Source organism: Vulpes lagopus, chromosome 2 (assembly GCF_018345385.1).
Source record: "Vulpes lagopus strain Blue_001 chromosome 2, ASM1834538v1, whole genome shotgun sequence".
Classification (NCBI taxonomy): Eukaryota; Metazoa; Chordata; class Mammalia; order Carnivora; family Canidae; genus Vulpes; species Vulpes lagopus.
In genome coordinates, this window is record NC_054825.1 from 136,177,395 (window position 1) to 136,190,944 (window position 13,550).

General features: G+C 42.6%; 1 protein-coding gene across 10 annotated transcripts in view; it reads right to left on the bottom strand.

Moving 5' to 3' along the window:
• Positions 1-13,550, bottom strand: part of TLE4 (TLE family member 4, transcriptional corepressor) — a 142,156-nt gene that overhangs the window by 9,501 nt on the left and 119,105 nt on the right. For all 10 annotated transcript variants that reach the window (XM_041744968.1, XM_041744964.1, XM_041744963.1 and 7 more), the window contains 6 exons: positions 11,985-12,104; positions 10,752-10,805; positions 9,690-9,842; positions 8,344-8,476; positions 7,908-8,101; positions 7,360-7,436 (listed from right to left, as the gene is read on the bottom strand). In XM_041744968.1, coding sequence (XP_041600902.1) covers positions 7,360-7,436; positions 7,908-8,101; positions 8,344-8,476; positions 9,690-9,842; positions 10,752-10,805; positions 11,985-12,104 — 731 coding nt within the window. The remainder of the gene's footprint in view (positions 1-7,359; positions 7,437-7,907; positions 8,102-8,343; positions 8,477-9,689; positions 9,843-10,751; positions 10,806-11,984; positions 12,105-13,550) is intronic.

Genomic DNA, 13,550 nt, shown 5'->3' on the forward strand with positions numbered 1-13,550 from the left:
GAAAACAAGACAGAAGACATTTTGGTTCAAACAACAGGACTGGAAACACACTGGATGTGTGACCTGGGACAGAAGCGCAGAGGTGGGCTTTAAGGCTTGGAACCCAGGTGCCTCAGGTAGACTATGATACCTTACTGAAGTGACAGGAAAGCATGACCGAAGGTACACATGCAAGGAAGTAAATGGTTTGGTTTAAATGGTTTGGTTTTCTTCAATTTGAGGGCAGTTGGGAACCCAAACGACTCAACAGGAAGTTGAGTGCTGTGATTCAGGAAGAGAGGTTAGGTTAGAAAGGGAGTGTGCGCGCCTATCAACTAAGAAGTGACAGTTGAAGCTAAGGGAGCAGAAACGATGATCCTGTAGCAGATCATGCAGTGAGTACACTAGATGCAGGGGCCTGCTTCCATCTAAGGAACCTCCAGTGAGAGCAGTCAGAGACACAGACCATTGAGGGAGACAATCAAGTGGAGAGATGGTGGAAGATAGTCTACCACCTGACAGCTTATTAACAGATTCAACCATTCAACACTTCTGCGATACTGCCTGTGTGCCAAGCACCATGCTGGACCAAGGTTACAATGGGAAGAAAAATCTCATATCTCCTGAGATTACAGCCTGTGGGAGTGGGGAGTGGGCAGCAGGTGAGTAGTGGGGCAGACTTATTAGTGAGATATTCACATAAATAAAAAGGTCAGATGGTCAATGTGATGGACAATGCACATGTCTGGCAGTGTGGGATTTGAGTGAGGACAATGGGGCTTCGATATAGAGAGGGAGATGGTGTCAGGGTATAGCAAATATGGAGGCCAGAGCAAGACAAAATGTTTATTACCTATTTTTTCAGAAACTATTTACTAAATGCCTATTATGAGTCAAGTATTATCAGGTCCTGGACATTCAGGCGTGAACAAAGTAGACAAAGTCTCTATTCTCCTGAGCCAATATGTAGAAGGGAAAGAAGATACCACATAAAAGCAGATAAATAAGTATCCTCAGTTCCCCATCGGATGATCATGTGCGCATGCACTTGCACGCGCGCGCACACACACACACACACACACACACACACACACACACGGTGTACAAGCCTGGGGGAGCATATGAGTGAAGACAGGAAGGAGGGATGCAGGCCCTTGCACACATTGAGGGGGGAATGTGGAATGTGCCAGGAGACAGAATGATGCAAAGTCCCTGAAGCAGAGCAAATGAGAAGACTAGTGTGCACTCTGTGAATGGGGCAGGCTGAGGACAGAGGGAGGGCAGCAGTAAAAGGGACCTGGCAAGCTGTGAGGAGGAGCGTGGATACTACCCTGGGTGGAATGGAAGTCACTGGAGACTTCTGGACAGAGAGTGATAGGATTCAGTTAAGTTTTAAAGTATCATTCTGACTGCTGGGTGAAGAATGGATTACAGGTGGCAGAATGGGAAAAGGAACACTAGACGGGAGGTCTGTGCAGTAACCTAGGGGAGAAGCCAGTGGCTGGGGATTGGGAGACAGTGAGAAAGCTGGGAACAGATTTGCAGTTCAAAAGATCACTACTCTGGGTGGCTAGAGGCAGAGAAGGCTGTGCTGAATGGACATGTGAATTCTGGAAGTGATGCAGTGAGGGGCATTCATGAGATCTTTTTTGTGAGCCTGTTAAATAGGTAAGTGAAGTCAAAAAGGACAGCTACAGTCGACATGGTCCAAACCCCAAGACAAGGTTACTGGGGGCCAACCTTATGAACACTGTAGTCGCATGGAATGATGGCAGGCTCTGAGGGGAGGAAGACCCTAAGCCAGTGTCAAATCTTTAATAAACTGGGGAAATCCCTCAACAAGGCAGAAGAGTAGGTAGACTCCAATGGTACAAGTCTCAAAGGGTCAGAGTTTTCACAAAAATATGAGAGTTTGGTTCTAGAAAAGACTGGGTGGGGTGTGTGTGACATAGCCTTTATCACCCCATCACTGCTCCTAAGGATTTCAGGATATGAAACAAATGAAGGGGGCACCCCCTCATAGAGCCACATGTGGAAGGGTCCCCTTGGGAGAGTGCTAGGTGTCAATGAGGCAAAGCGGGGAAGTCAGTAATGCTTGCAGAGGAAGGCTGAGATTCTGAGGGATGATGATAGAGAAAAAGGCTAATTGATTTAGCAATTAAAGAGGTCATGAAGACTAAACCTTAAAGAGAAAGAAAGGTTATTCCAAGTGTAGATGGTGTTATATATTCTTAATGGTAATTTACTTGAAGAAAAACCATCCCTTCTCTCTAGTATCACTAAATGGTTTCTAAGGAGCTTTGAGAATTTAAATAGTTAAGAAACCAGACACACGGTTTCTCTTGAGGTTTTTGATAGGATATTCTTCAACTCAACCACAACCACTCTGTGAGCACCTACTATGTTCCTAGAACTCCTTTAACAAGAATGTCAAGAGCATTAAGGATATACGTGGCCCTGTTTGCTCTTACTACATGTCAGATACTCAAGACTGGAAAAAATAAAACTCCAGTACATTCTTATCAGATTTCAAGAAACTCTTTGATGAGTAGCTGGCAAAGTGTACTGGAATGTGTAATGAAAGCCAACCATTCTAGAAATCAGAGAAACCCAGGCTTGAATAATTATTCTTTTTCTATCCAATTAAATCCATTGATAAGGACCTCTTAGCCACATGCTTAGACACAGACATCATGCTAAGAATACAAAATCGGGTAAGACACTGGCCTAGCAGCTTCCAATCTAGGAAGTGTGAAGAGTAAAGCACAGAAGTGCCCACAGTACCAGGTGAAAAAACATGAAGTATGAAGTTCTGCGGTGGTTCATAAAGAAGAGACAATGCTCATGTTTCAACAGGGACATGATACTAGGGATGGGTTTTGCAGAATGGAGGGATCTTGCCAAAGAGGGAGGAGGATGGCAAAACAATTCCGGGGGGTGCAAATAGCAGAGAGCAAGGGCTCTAAAAGGATAGGGTGCAATGATGGAAATTCCTGGACTGGTTTTGATCCAAGGATTCATTTATTTAATAACGATCCCATGGTTAAGTGGTTGGAGAAGCTGGCCTGAGCACAGGCTGATCGGATCTATCAGGAATATATACATTCATACTCTACACACACACACACACACACACACACACACACACACACTGCTATCTATGTGCTAGAAAAGGGAGGGCCTACAAGGCCAGCCTGAGAGCTCCACACACAGAATTCACAACAGGGTTTTTTGGGGGGAGAACAGGTAGGACATTATTGGGGCAACTGACAGAATACATGTTATCGGCAAGGAATACAATGGGTAGGTGGAGTAAGAGACAATTATTTCAATAATCTAGATGCATGGTAATGGGGAACCTGAACTAGGCTAGGTCAGGAAGACACACTAGAAATAATAGTGGTTATAAAATTCTATAGGACTTAACGAAGGAGCTGTGAGGAAGGAGCCAATAATAAGAGAGTTTCTGAGCTTAGGAAACAAGAACCAGAATACCAATACTCCTGGTGGGCAATTTGCGAGGAGACCTAGTCGGGGGACATTGTGATATGATAAATTTGAAGCGCAAGTAATACACACTCAAGTTGTCTGAAATGTCCAGCAAATAACTAGAAACGAAGGGCTGAAGGGGGAGGGTTCAGGGAACCAGAGAATACAGTGACCTGCGCTCTTCCAAAACACACGCACAAGCACCTATGTGCACAGCAGGAGAAAGCACTGAGTAGCTAAGAACGGCCCCCTAAGGAAGCTGGCAAAAAGAACAGAAGCAGCTTGGACTTCCCGAAAGGACAATACTTCAAACATCAAGGCATCTGCAAATCGCTCTTTTTAAAACACGTGCATTGAAGGTGCTATTTTATTTGAAGCCATCATGCTTTGATGAAAACTCAACATATTTAGAGAAGGTCCTTGGCCGTCCCACCCTCATCACGTCTTCCATCTCTAAAAGGCCGAGTTCTGTAACGTTGCACTCATCTTTCCCATACTTTGCAACACCTCCAAAGTTTTCAATGTCTCACAAGATGGGACTAGACCTTGAATTCACAATAAAAGATCTGGCCAGGGTACTTTATAAAGTATGACAGAAAATCAGGTTCTAAGTCACATATGAACCCACTAGTAGGTCAGCCAACCAATAAATAATTGTTAAGGGCTTACTGTGTGTGTCTAACATCATTCCTATTTTGAAAAATCCTGCTTTATAAAAACAAACAGAACAGGGAAAAATTTCTGAATTGTGAGCAGCCTAAAATCAATAAACCTGAGATCTTCCTTCTGTCATGGCTGCATCCATATGCCATGTCTCATAATATAATTAGTACTATGGTTTAACTGAATAGTTTTGCACTATTTATAGATGTCTCATTTAAGTAGCAGGTGAGGATAAAAAGTCCATTTTGGGCTTATGTTGAAATTAAACTATATCGTCATTCTAATTACAAATTGAGTGGAACTCTTGCTAATTCACCAGAATAGACAAGAGGACCCAATGTGATTCATTCTGTAAAAACAATTACAACAGAGATGCACAACTGCTTTAAGTCTTTCTGGAGAAAGGTGGTACTTTGTGTGTGTGGTAGGGAAAGACTTTAGGTAATTTATTATATTTTACATTCTAGCACCAAAAAAAGAGTTTCTGTAGAAAAATACATACATGACAAAGTTTCACAATTCTGTATCTTAAGATCTCAAGAGCCACCTGTTATAATCATTTCTTCTGAGAAATCAAATAAAAATACAGTATCTCAAATGCATACATGAATCTGAATTTACAGGTCTTGACACTTGTACAAAGACACACTAATGACAGGAACATGGAGTCTAATTTACTCAATCTAATTTTCTTGGGTCATTTCTACCCACTACAATATGTTCAATTATATAAGCAGTTGAAGAACTGATAATGTCCTGAGCCAACGCTAAACTAGAAATGATGCTCTGGTTGGCTGAAAAGCCCCATGTACCAAACACGGTACCAAACATGTAACACATTACCTCGTCACCAGCTTGTCAGGGCGTGCCATCCCTGGTTTATAGATGAGCCAACTAAAGTTTACAAAGTTAAGAAACTGTTCAGTAGTTGTCAACTGGGAGAGTAAAAGTTCAAATTTAGATGTCACACTCTAGAACTCACTCTGTTGACCACACCATGCTCTCTTTGTGGGATTCCTAATGTCATTGGCCAATTGCATGAGATGTGGGTTCTACCAATCCCAGGAACAAAAATTTGCAACCATCTTCAAACCATCAATCTTCTCAAAAGGATCTCAATGATTCTATAATGCTAAGTATCAAGACTAGGAGAAGGAAGGGAATCTGGCTCGAGGCTCAGAAGAGCCTCCTGAATCAGACCAGCTCTAATTCAACAGTGGCTCAGACAGCCCAAACCTAAACCAAGGCTGCCATTCTTCTTCATGGGCACCAAATACCCGTTCACTCCTTGTGGCCCCTGGGCAGTAGCTGAGATGAGAAGCACCAACTCTTCTGTTCTGTGGTTATACTACAGCTCTGGTGCAACAGCTAGTTAACCAAGTGTTAACTATGCAGTACCTGACCACGGGATAATACCTCTTCCTTAAAAACAAAACAAGACAAAACAAAAAAGCTCTCTCCATTGTCACAGGTTCTTATGGAACTCCTAGGTATTTGAGTTATTTGATCAATCCTATGACCTTGTTATTTAGTCACTGTTTGAAATAGACCAAACTTTCACCTTCAAATACATCAGAGTTCTTGGTCAACAAGACTAATAAGTCAGTCAACAACTATTTGCGGAACACACACAAGTACACAGAATTTTACGCTGAGGGGTATTTATATCTTCAATTCTCAGGGAACTCAAAGTCTGATTTGCCTTGCCTCCCTTATTATCAGTCAAATATTTACAAAGCAACTTGGCTATGGAGCCAGCATTGTGTTTGATACAACAGGGAAGCTTAGCATATATCTGCAAAGAAGTAAGCTACAGAAGTTGTTACACATGGGAAACAACGCGGTGACAGCTAAGTGCCTGAGTGTATAGTAGTGAATAAACAAGCAATGGGAGATCAGAGAAGAGAGGGAATGGCTGACTCACTTACACACTCTCTCTCTCCCCGCCTCTCTCACTCATTTAAAACATATATACTGTGAGCACCAATTATGAACCAGGTACCGTTCTAGGCACTGGAGCTACTTCTGCAACTGAAGAGCAAAGAGGTCTCTTCTGCTCTCATGGAGCTTACATTCAAGCAGGGAGAGGCAGATAACAGAACGGGTACAGACAAGTACAAAAACATGCCGAAGGAAGAGAAGAACAATGATGGAGAGAGGTAGAGAGAGAAGGATGCTATTTTAGATAGGGCTGTCAGGGCAGAATGCTCTAGTAAGTGACATTGTGGTAGACACTTGAAGTGAGAAATAAGCCATAGAAGTACTACCACAGGAAGGTCCAGTAAAGAGCAAATGCCCTGAGGCAGGCCAGCCACCAAGGAGGTCTCTGGGAGAGGGGAATTAACTGCTAGGGAGGGTAAAATGTTGGTAGCAGAGGGTGGGGAGAAAGCACCAGCCTGGGGAAGCAGCAGGTGTCTGGCATGTGTAGTGACAGGACACCAGTAGAAAGAGCCATGGGAATATATACGCGTGACGAATAAGGCAGGGAGGGTCTGCAGGGATATTTCCCAAAGACAGGAGAGAGGAAGCAAGCCGGGATTTTAAGGGAAGAGCCGGTGTTATTTTACAGTCAAGTCTCTGCATCTGGGAAGATGAATTTGCAGAGACAAGCGTGCATAGGTAATAAAAAGGTGCGCTGGACTGAAATGAAGGATGTGCAATGAGATATGGTGAGAGATTAGAATGTACAAGGAGAGACTGGAAAAACTGATGTGTGCGTTCTGCCTTCATAACTCAAGGGGGCTGTGAATACAGCCTCTCCAAATATCCAGCTCACAGGATGATAAGCCAAATGAGCAAGCCACCTTTTCCGCAAACACAATTGAACATAAGACCACACTTCTTTCTCTTCACAGCCTTTGAAGTTTGGCACGTCTTTTCCCAACATGCTCAAATTTTGAGCATCCAGGTTTGCACATAAAACGTTTCTTTCAAGGCAACAAAAGAATTCAGTAACAGACGTAGAGAAGACCTGACTGCTGGAGATGCCTCAGTAATTTGCATTTCCATATTAGAAGCTCAAGATTTTAAATTGAAAATACAAAACCCCACCTCATTACCTCTTTCCTTGTGCAAAGAGAAAATGGAAATTCTTTGCGAAGGAAAAAAAACAAAAACAAAATATGAGCCTGGGCAGCTTCCCCGCACTGCCTAGCAGTGCACAGCTGAAAGGGCCAGCAAGGGCTCAGGGCCTGGCACATGGTGAGCACGAGACTCAGAGGTACTCACGGTTTTCCTCCTGGAATGCCTGTCAGGTTGGGAGGTATTGCTGGCACACGCATGTGATGGTGTGGATCAAATCCAACCTAAAATTTTCCCAAGCAAAATAACAGAAACAAACACCGTTACACCAACTTATCTCAGCCTACTCAATACCTCTCTAAATACTGGGAGAACACAGACTTTAAATTTAGAAATATACATACGGAAGTATCAACCAATGAAAAAATAGGATGTTTATAATTTTAGTGGTAACATACTGGGGGGGGGGGGCTGGAACATACATGAAAAAAATAACTTGTATAATTTTTTTAAGTTTATGATGGAAACAGGGTTCACTACATTCATTACTGTTTGTTCTACTCTTGTAGGTTTAAAGTTAAAAGGAAACCTAAAATATCAAGGACATTTCCTCACCTTAGAAAAGGCAATGGATCTCACAGTATAACTGCATGTAGTTTAATTTGCAGATATGATGGGTTCCTACGTTCAAATACACGTCTGACCATCCCAGAAGCCATGGAATGGTTTGATTTCGTGAAGACCCATGAACATACCACTGGTGATCTCCCATAGGCGGCGGCAGCAGCAGCAGCAGCAGCGGCTGCACTCATCTGAGGGGAAATATTGTGCAGTCCTGCGTAGGCGGCGCCAGGGCTGGTCAGCTCGCCATTCATCCCAGCATGGGGCACGATCCCAAACGGGGTTGGATATGGACAAGGGACTGCCATTGGGGTCCTCAGGCTTGAGGCTACAGAGCAAAACAGAAGGAGAGAAGAGAAAAAACAAGAACACAGGAAATAATAAGGAAGTAAGACATTAAAATATACCTTAAAAAAACAGGATCCAGGGCTCAAATTCGCTTATTGTAATATACTCAGGTTAAATAACTCTTAACAGACTTTTGATGCGGGTTACTACTACTCTTAAGGTACGGCACTATTTACATTGCTTTACTTCTTTAAAAAAGTGCAGAAAACTCTTCTTACTAACCCAAAGGGTCGACTCCTGCTGGCTTTCCAGGCACAGGCCGCAATCCGGGGGTGGAGGTACTGCCTGGGGTGGGTGCGTCAGTTCGCGGAGTAGGGGTATTAGACTTTGAAACAGGAGTAGTAGATTTTTCATTCTAATAAGAGATAGAAGAGAATACAGTGGCAATGAGAACACAGTTTTTACAATGATGTTAAACGTTTTTAAAAAGGCAAGTCAAAAGGAAAAGAGAAAGAAATGGAAAAAGTTCCTCAGGTTGGGCCTTTAGTTTTAAAATTAAAAAGAACCAACCAACAAACAAACAGATCCCTGAGAGCACAAAACCAACGTTCAGTTCAGGAGGGCATAAACTAAAGTAGAATCTAGAGTAGAGAAGATGATTTCCAGGAAACTGGTATGAGTCAGACAGAGGCTGATAAATCATGATGTCCTATGACCAAATACTTGCTGGTTGCTTTGATTTAAGGCTGCTTGAACTGGGTTCCTGATGGACTGTTCATGTCACAAGAGGTTTCCTGGTTAACAGGTCCCATTAGAACAGATCCATGCCTAAATCATCACAGAGATCAGTAGAGAGGAGATGCCAATGTAAGACCAGAAGGCCAAAAGAGAACAGAAAAAAACTTAATGTACCTCTGTTCCAGACACATCCCCCTAATTTGCAGACAACCTAAGGAACTTTCTTTCCTTCAGCTGCAAATTCAGAGACTATATGAAAACTGAATTCGTCTTTTTTTTTTTTAATGTTATTTTACAAGGAAATAACTGGCGAAGAAAAAGGAAGACATACACACAAAAATGCAATTAACTACACAGCCACAGAAGAAGGGGATATGGGGAGATTATCCTGACTTGCAAGCAGTTTCATTTTTGCATTTGTGATTTGTGGTGTGAGTCAAGGAAGACTTTTGTAAATGACAGATTACTTGTTAGACAGGAAGGGAAAATTATTGCAGTCATATATAGCTTGGTAATTCAAACAAAGCTAGCAACGAAATCACATCCCAGTCGAAAACTAAATTTACCATAAACCATAGGTGACAAAACCATCTCTGTAAGCCTGGTGTGTATTTCTTCATCTTTGCTGATACACGTTTCGCTCAATTTCCCCATATCCCTCCCCTATCCTTGCAAAAACTCATAAAACAAACATCTATCACCAGTAAGTCAGTAAACCCATTCTGTTCCCAAAGTACTTTTGTCAATTAAGTTCGAATATTGAACATCTAAGTATATTTGGAATTAAGAGTCCTTGTAGAAAAATGTGAAAAATACCAAATTTACCAAATAATCAAAGCCAAGCATCTTGAAACAGGCCACGTTAAGAAAGAGGATGAAGAGCAGCTTACAAGGCTAAGTTCTTTGGATTTGGAGGAAGGGGTGCTGCTGGAGGACGCAATGGAGGCTGGGCTGATAGGGGCGTCTTTCTTGAGCAGGCGCGCCTTGTCCAGGCCGTTCTCTCTGGGGGAGTGTGCTGGACTCCCCCGAGGGGAAGATGGGTCCTACAGGGAAACAGCAAGGGCAGTAATGCAGCACAGCACACTCACAATGCTAGAATACTTGAGTGCGGAAAGCACAAAGAAGTGCAGAATGAATGCTCTGTAATCAATAATAAAAGATTCACCGAATTGCTAAAGAAAATATTTGGTAGAATGCAATATTTACAGCACAGCTAATCCTTGAAGGACATGGGTTAGATCTGTGCGGTTCCATTTATATGCAGATTTTTTTAATAAATATGCTACAGTACTATAAATTGTATCTTCTCTGCCTTATGATCTTCCTAACATGTTCTTTTCTCTAGCTTTATTTTAAGAATATAGTAATACATATAACATACAAAATACCTGTTCCTGACTATTAATGTTATCTGTAAGGCTTTAGGTCAAAAGTAGGCTGTTAGTAGTTAAGTTTTGGGGGAGTCGAAAGTTATATGTGGCAGCACAATGGGCATACTTGCTGAATCGCTATGTTGTACACCTGAAACTAATGTAACATTGTGTGTCAATTATACTTAAAGAAGTGTGTGGGGGGGGGAGGAATTACATGAGGATTTTCAACTTTGTGGGAGGTTAGTGCCCTAAAACTACCCTCCCTACCATTGTTCAAGGGTCAGCTGTACTTATTCAAAAACAAAAATCAAAACCCTACAAATATACAGGTCACTTGTCAATGAGATCTGAAGGCTGACCACATATATCTGGTGTGCATTCATGGTGATAGCAAAACACACTTGTATTTTTATAGAAAAGAATAGCAATATAAAAAGGATCAATAATAAATACATAAATTTCAGGTAAATAAAAAGTGGGTCCCTTTGGAAACGGAGCACACACATTCTGAATACTGTGTGGACACTAGTCATTGTTACAGTGGTAAGAGCAAGAAGCTGAACAAGCCATAAAACGTACCTCATTGGAAACGTCAACCACCAAATTGTCATCACTCTTCTCTCCATCGCTGTCCTGCATCAACAATTGACAAGCATTACCTCCTCCCCTAGCACATGCGTACACACGTACAAAGGCCAGATTTACCCCAGATAAATTCAGGTTAATTCCTCACCTCTTACAAAAATGAACTGCACCCAAGAGTGCTAAACACTTTACAATGTACTCTGTTCTTTAATCCTCGTGATGATTTTTTTTTATTTTTAAAAAAAATTTTTTTTTTAATTTTTATTTATTTATGATAGTCACAGAGAGAGAGAGAGAGAGGCAGAGACATAGGCAGAGGGAGAAGCAGGCTCCATGCACCGGGAGCCTGATGTGGGATTCGATCCCGGGTCTCCAGGATCGCGCCCTGGGCCAAAGGCAAGCGCCAAACCACTGCGCCACCCAGGGATCCCCTCGTGATGATTTTTAAGGTAAGTAATATGATGATTCCACTTTACAGTTTAAAAAACTGAAGCTTATGGCTTGCTACTCCAAAGCTAGTGGAAGCTGGCACATCCAGGCTAAATCCAGCCTACTGTCAGGTGTGATGTGCGTTCTCTCAGTTTAAAGACTGGGTAAGTAGCCAGCATTTTAAGATTGGGAGGTTTCACATGAAAATCCAAACTTACTTTCTTTTTTTTTTTTTTTTCTTGAGGCCTGCAGTCCCGCAGAGCACCACCACAGGGAGCAGAGCAGGCCCTGGCTGCATCCACCCCAGTCCCACCCAGCTGGCTTCCTTCACTCTATGACTTGAAGGGTCAGTCACTGAAGGGAAATGAGCTTCAACCTAGGGACACATCTGGATGCCTCTGCAAGTTATACTCTACTTGCTTTACCCCTCAGCACAAATTCCTTTTAGACATTTTAACAGGCTAGGATTTTACATTTTCCTTAACATTTCTAGTTGACTGCAGGAAATTCAAGCACCTTGAAATACAGAGAGGGAAGCAAATGCATCTCTAGAAACAGTACTATGAAAGCCCTACAATGTCTTCTATTGGCGGCCAGACAGAGCACTGTGCTCTGACTCATGTACACGTGCGTGCTGCCCTGCACACAGAGGCTGCAGCTAGCCAACTGACACACAGTTCTACACACGGTCACTATTTTTTTTTCTCCTCTGGTCTAATTCTAGTTGGTAATAGTCATAAAATGGCTGCTGATAAAAAGCAGAGTAAACTGGTTTCCCCCAAAGATGAATGAACTTACATAACGAGCTGCAATTTCCTTTTCTTCAGTTTTCTGCTTTTTGCTGTCAGAGGAGTAGTCTGTGGAGTTTCTATGCTTCTCGGCACCTCGGAAACTGGCCGATGGGGATACCGAAGAGCTCTGTAATTCAAAAAGAAAGCAGGGTTGAGGAATGACCATCCACTTCACAGTGAGTTGCGCAGATCTAATGTCCCTTTTGTTCATTAGTGCGCACCTGTAAAATTGTTAGGAGGAGACAGGAGGGAACAGTGGAGGTGAACGGAAGAGGCAAAGGAGGCTCAGCAGGAAACCAAGGGGAAACAGGGACAAGGGGATGAAGGGGGGAAAAAGGAACCAACAGGAAAGAAGAAATGGAGACAGGACGGAGGGAGCCAAGGAATAAAAAAGGAGGCAAAGAACAGCAAATTCAGAAGACAGAATGGGTCTGGTCCCAAGGAGATGTAGATTACACTGGGGCGGTAGCTTGAAAGCAGTGAGAAAGGAAGCAGATAGAAGAGAAAATGGAAGGAAAGAAAAGGTGAGCCCCTGCCCCCCTGGGGGCCCCAGTTTGCTGGGTAATGGGAAACCAGTAGCTTAAGCCTGTACAGAGACAAAGAATATATTAGAATCCATCTTGAGAAAAACTAGTAATTCTACAAAGAAAAAGGAAGAGAGGTACTCTTGAATTTAAACAACCCCAAATGGTGATCATGTGACACAAAGGTCATATTTATGTAATTTTGCTAAGTCCCTTGTTTTAAGGTTATGAAAGTTGAGAGTCGCAAATAAAAATAACAAAAACAAAATGCCTGCAAAAATTCACTCTAGTCCTTTTCTGACTCCTACAGTTTTCATGAGCTGGCTCCTTTGTATCTCTGGAAACCCTAGAACTCCATTAGGACCAGGCAACTGAGAAAGACAGTCACTCCTTCTTGGGATCACAGCTGGGAACAAACCATACAGGCTCAGAAGAGGTCTGTCATCTCTGCTCCTCCAGAGTTCCCAACTGGAGGAGGCCTACACGCTGAAAATAAACACTGAAGTAAAAAAAATAAATAAACACTGAAGTACAGAAAAGGAGTCTACCACAGAAGCCAAGGTGATTACTACTGGGCACATTCAGACAGTACAAGAGCTTAAAATCACATATAAAGAATCGTGAAGAAAGCATCAACAAAACCTGGAAGCAACCTTATGAACTGGCTAATGACTCCGTTCCAGACAGACCAAACAGGAGCCCGCCTGACAGTAAGGTGAGGTGTGGGGGAGGTAGCAGGGCTGACCTGTGGAGGGTGGCTCATAAAGGCCAGAGAGGCCCAGTCCCTCTCAGCAGGGCACCAGCATGGGGCTCTGAGTGCTAAATTAACCCAGGCTGGGCAGTGGAAAGAACACCTGGGATATGGGAAAACAAGTTCTAGGAAGAGCAAACAATCACCACCAGGATATCTTTGCCTTGCATCTAAATCAATTCAGGAAACTGTTCCGTAAAGCTCTTCCTCACTGATAACTGTACTCTTCTCATAGAAAATTAAGCCCTTGTACTTTTTTTCCTTTATCTTAGTCTGATGGTTATAATTAACATTTATG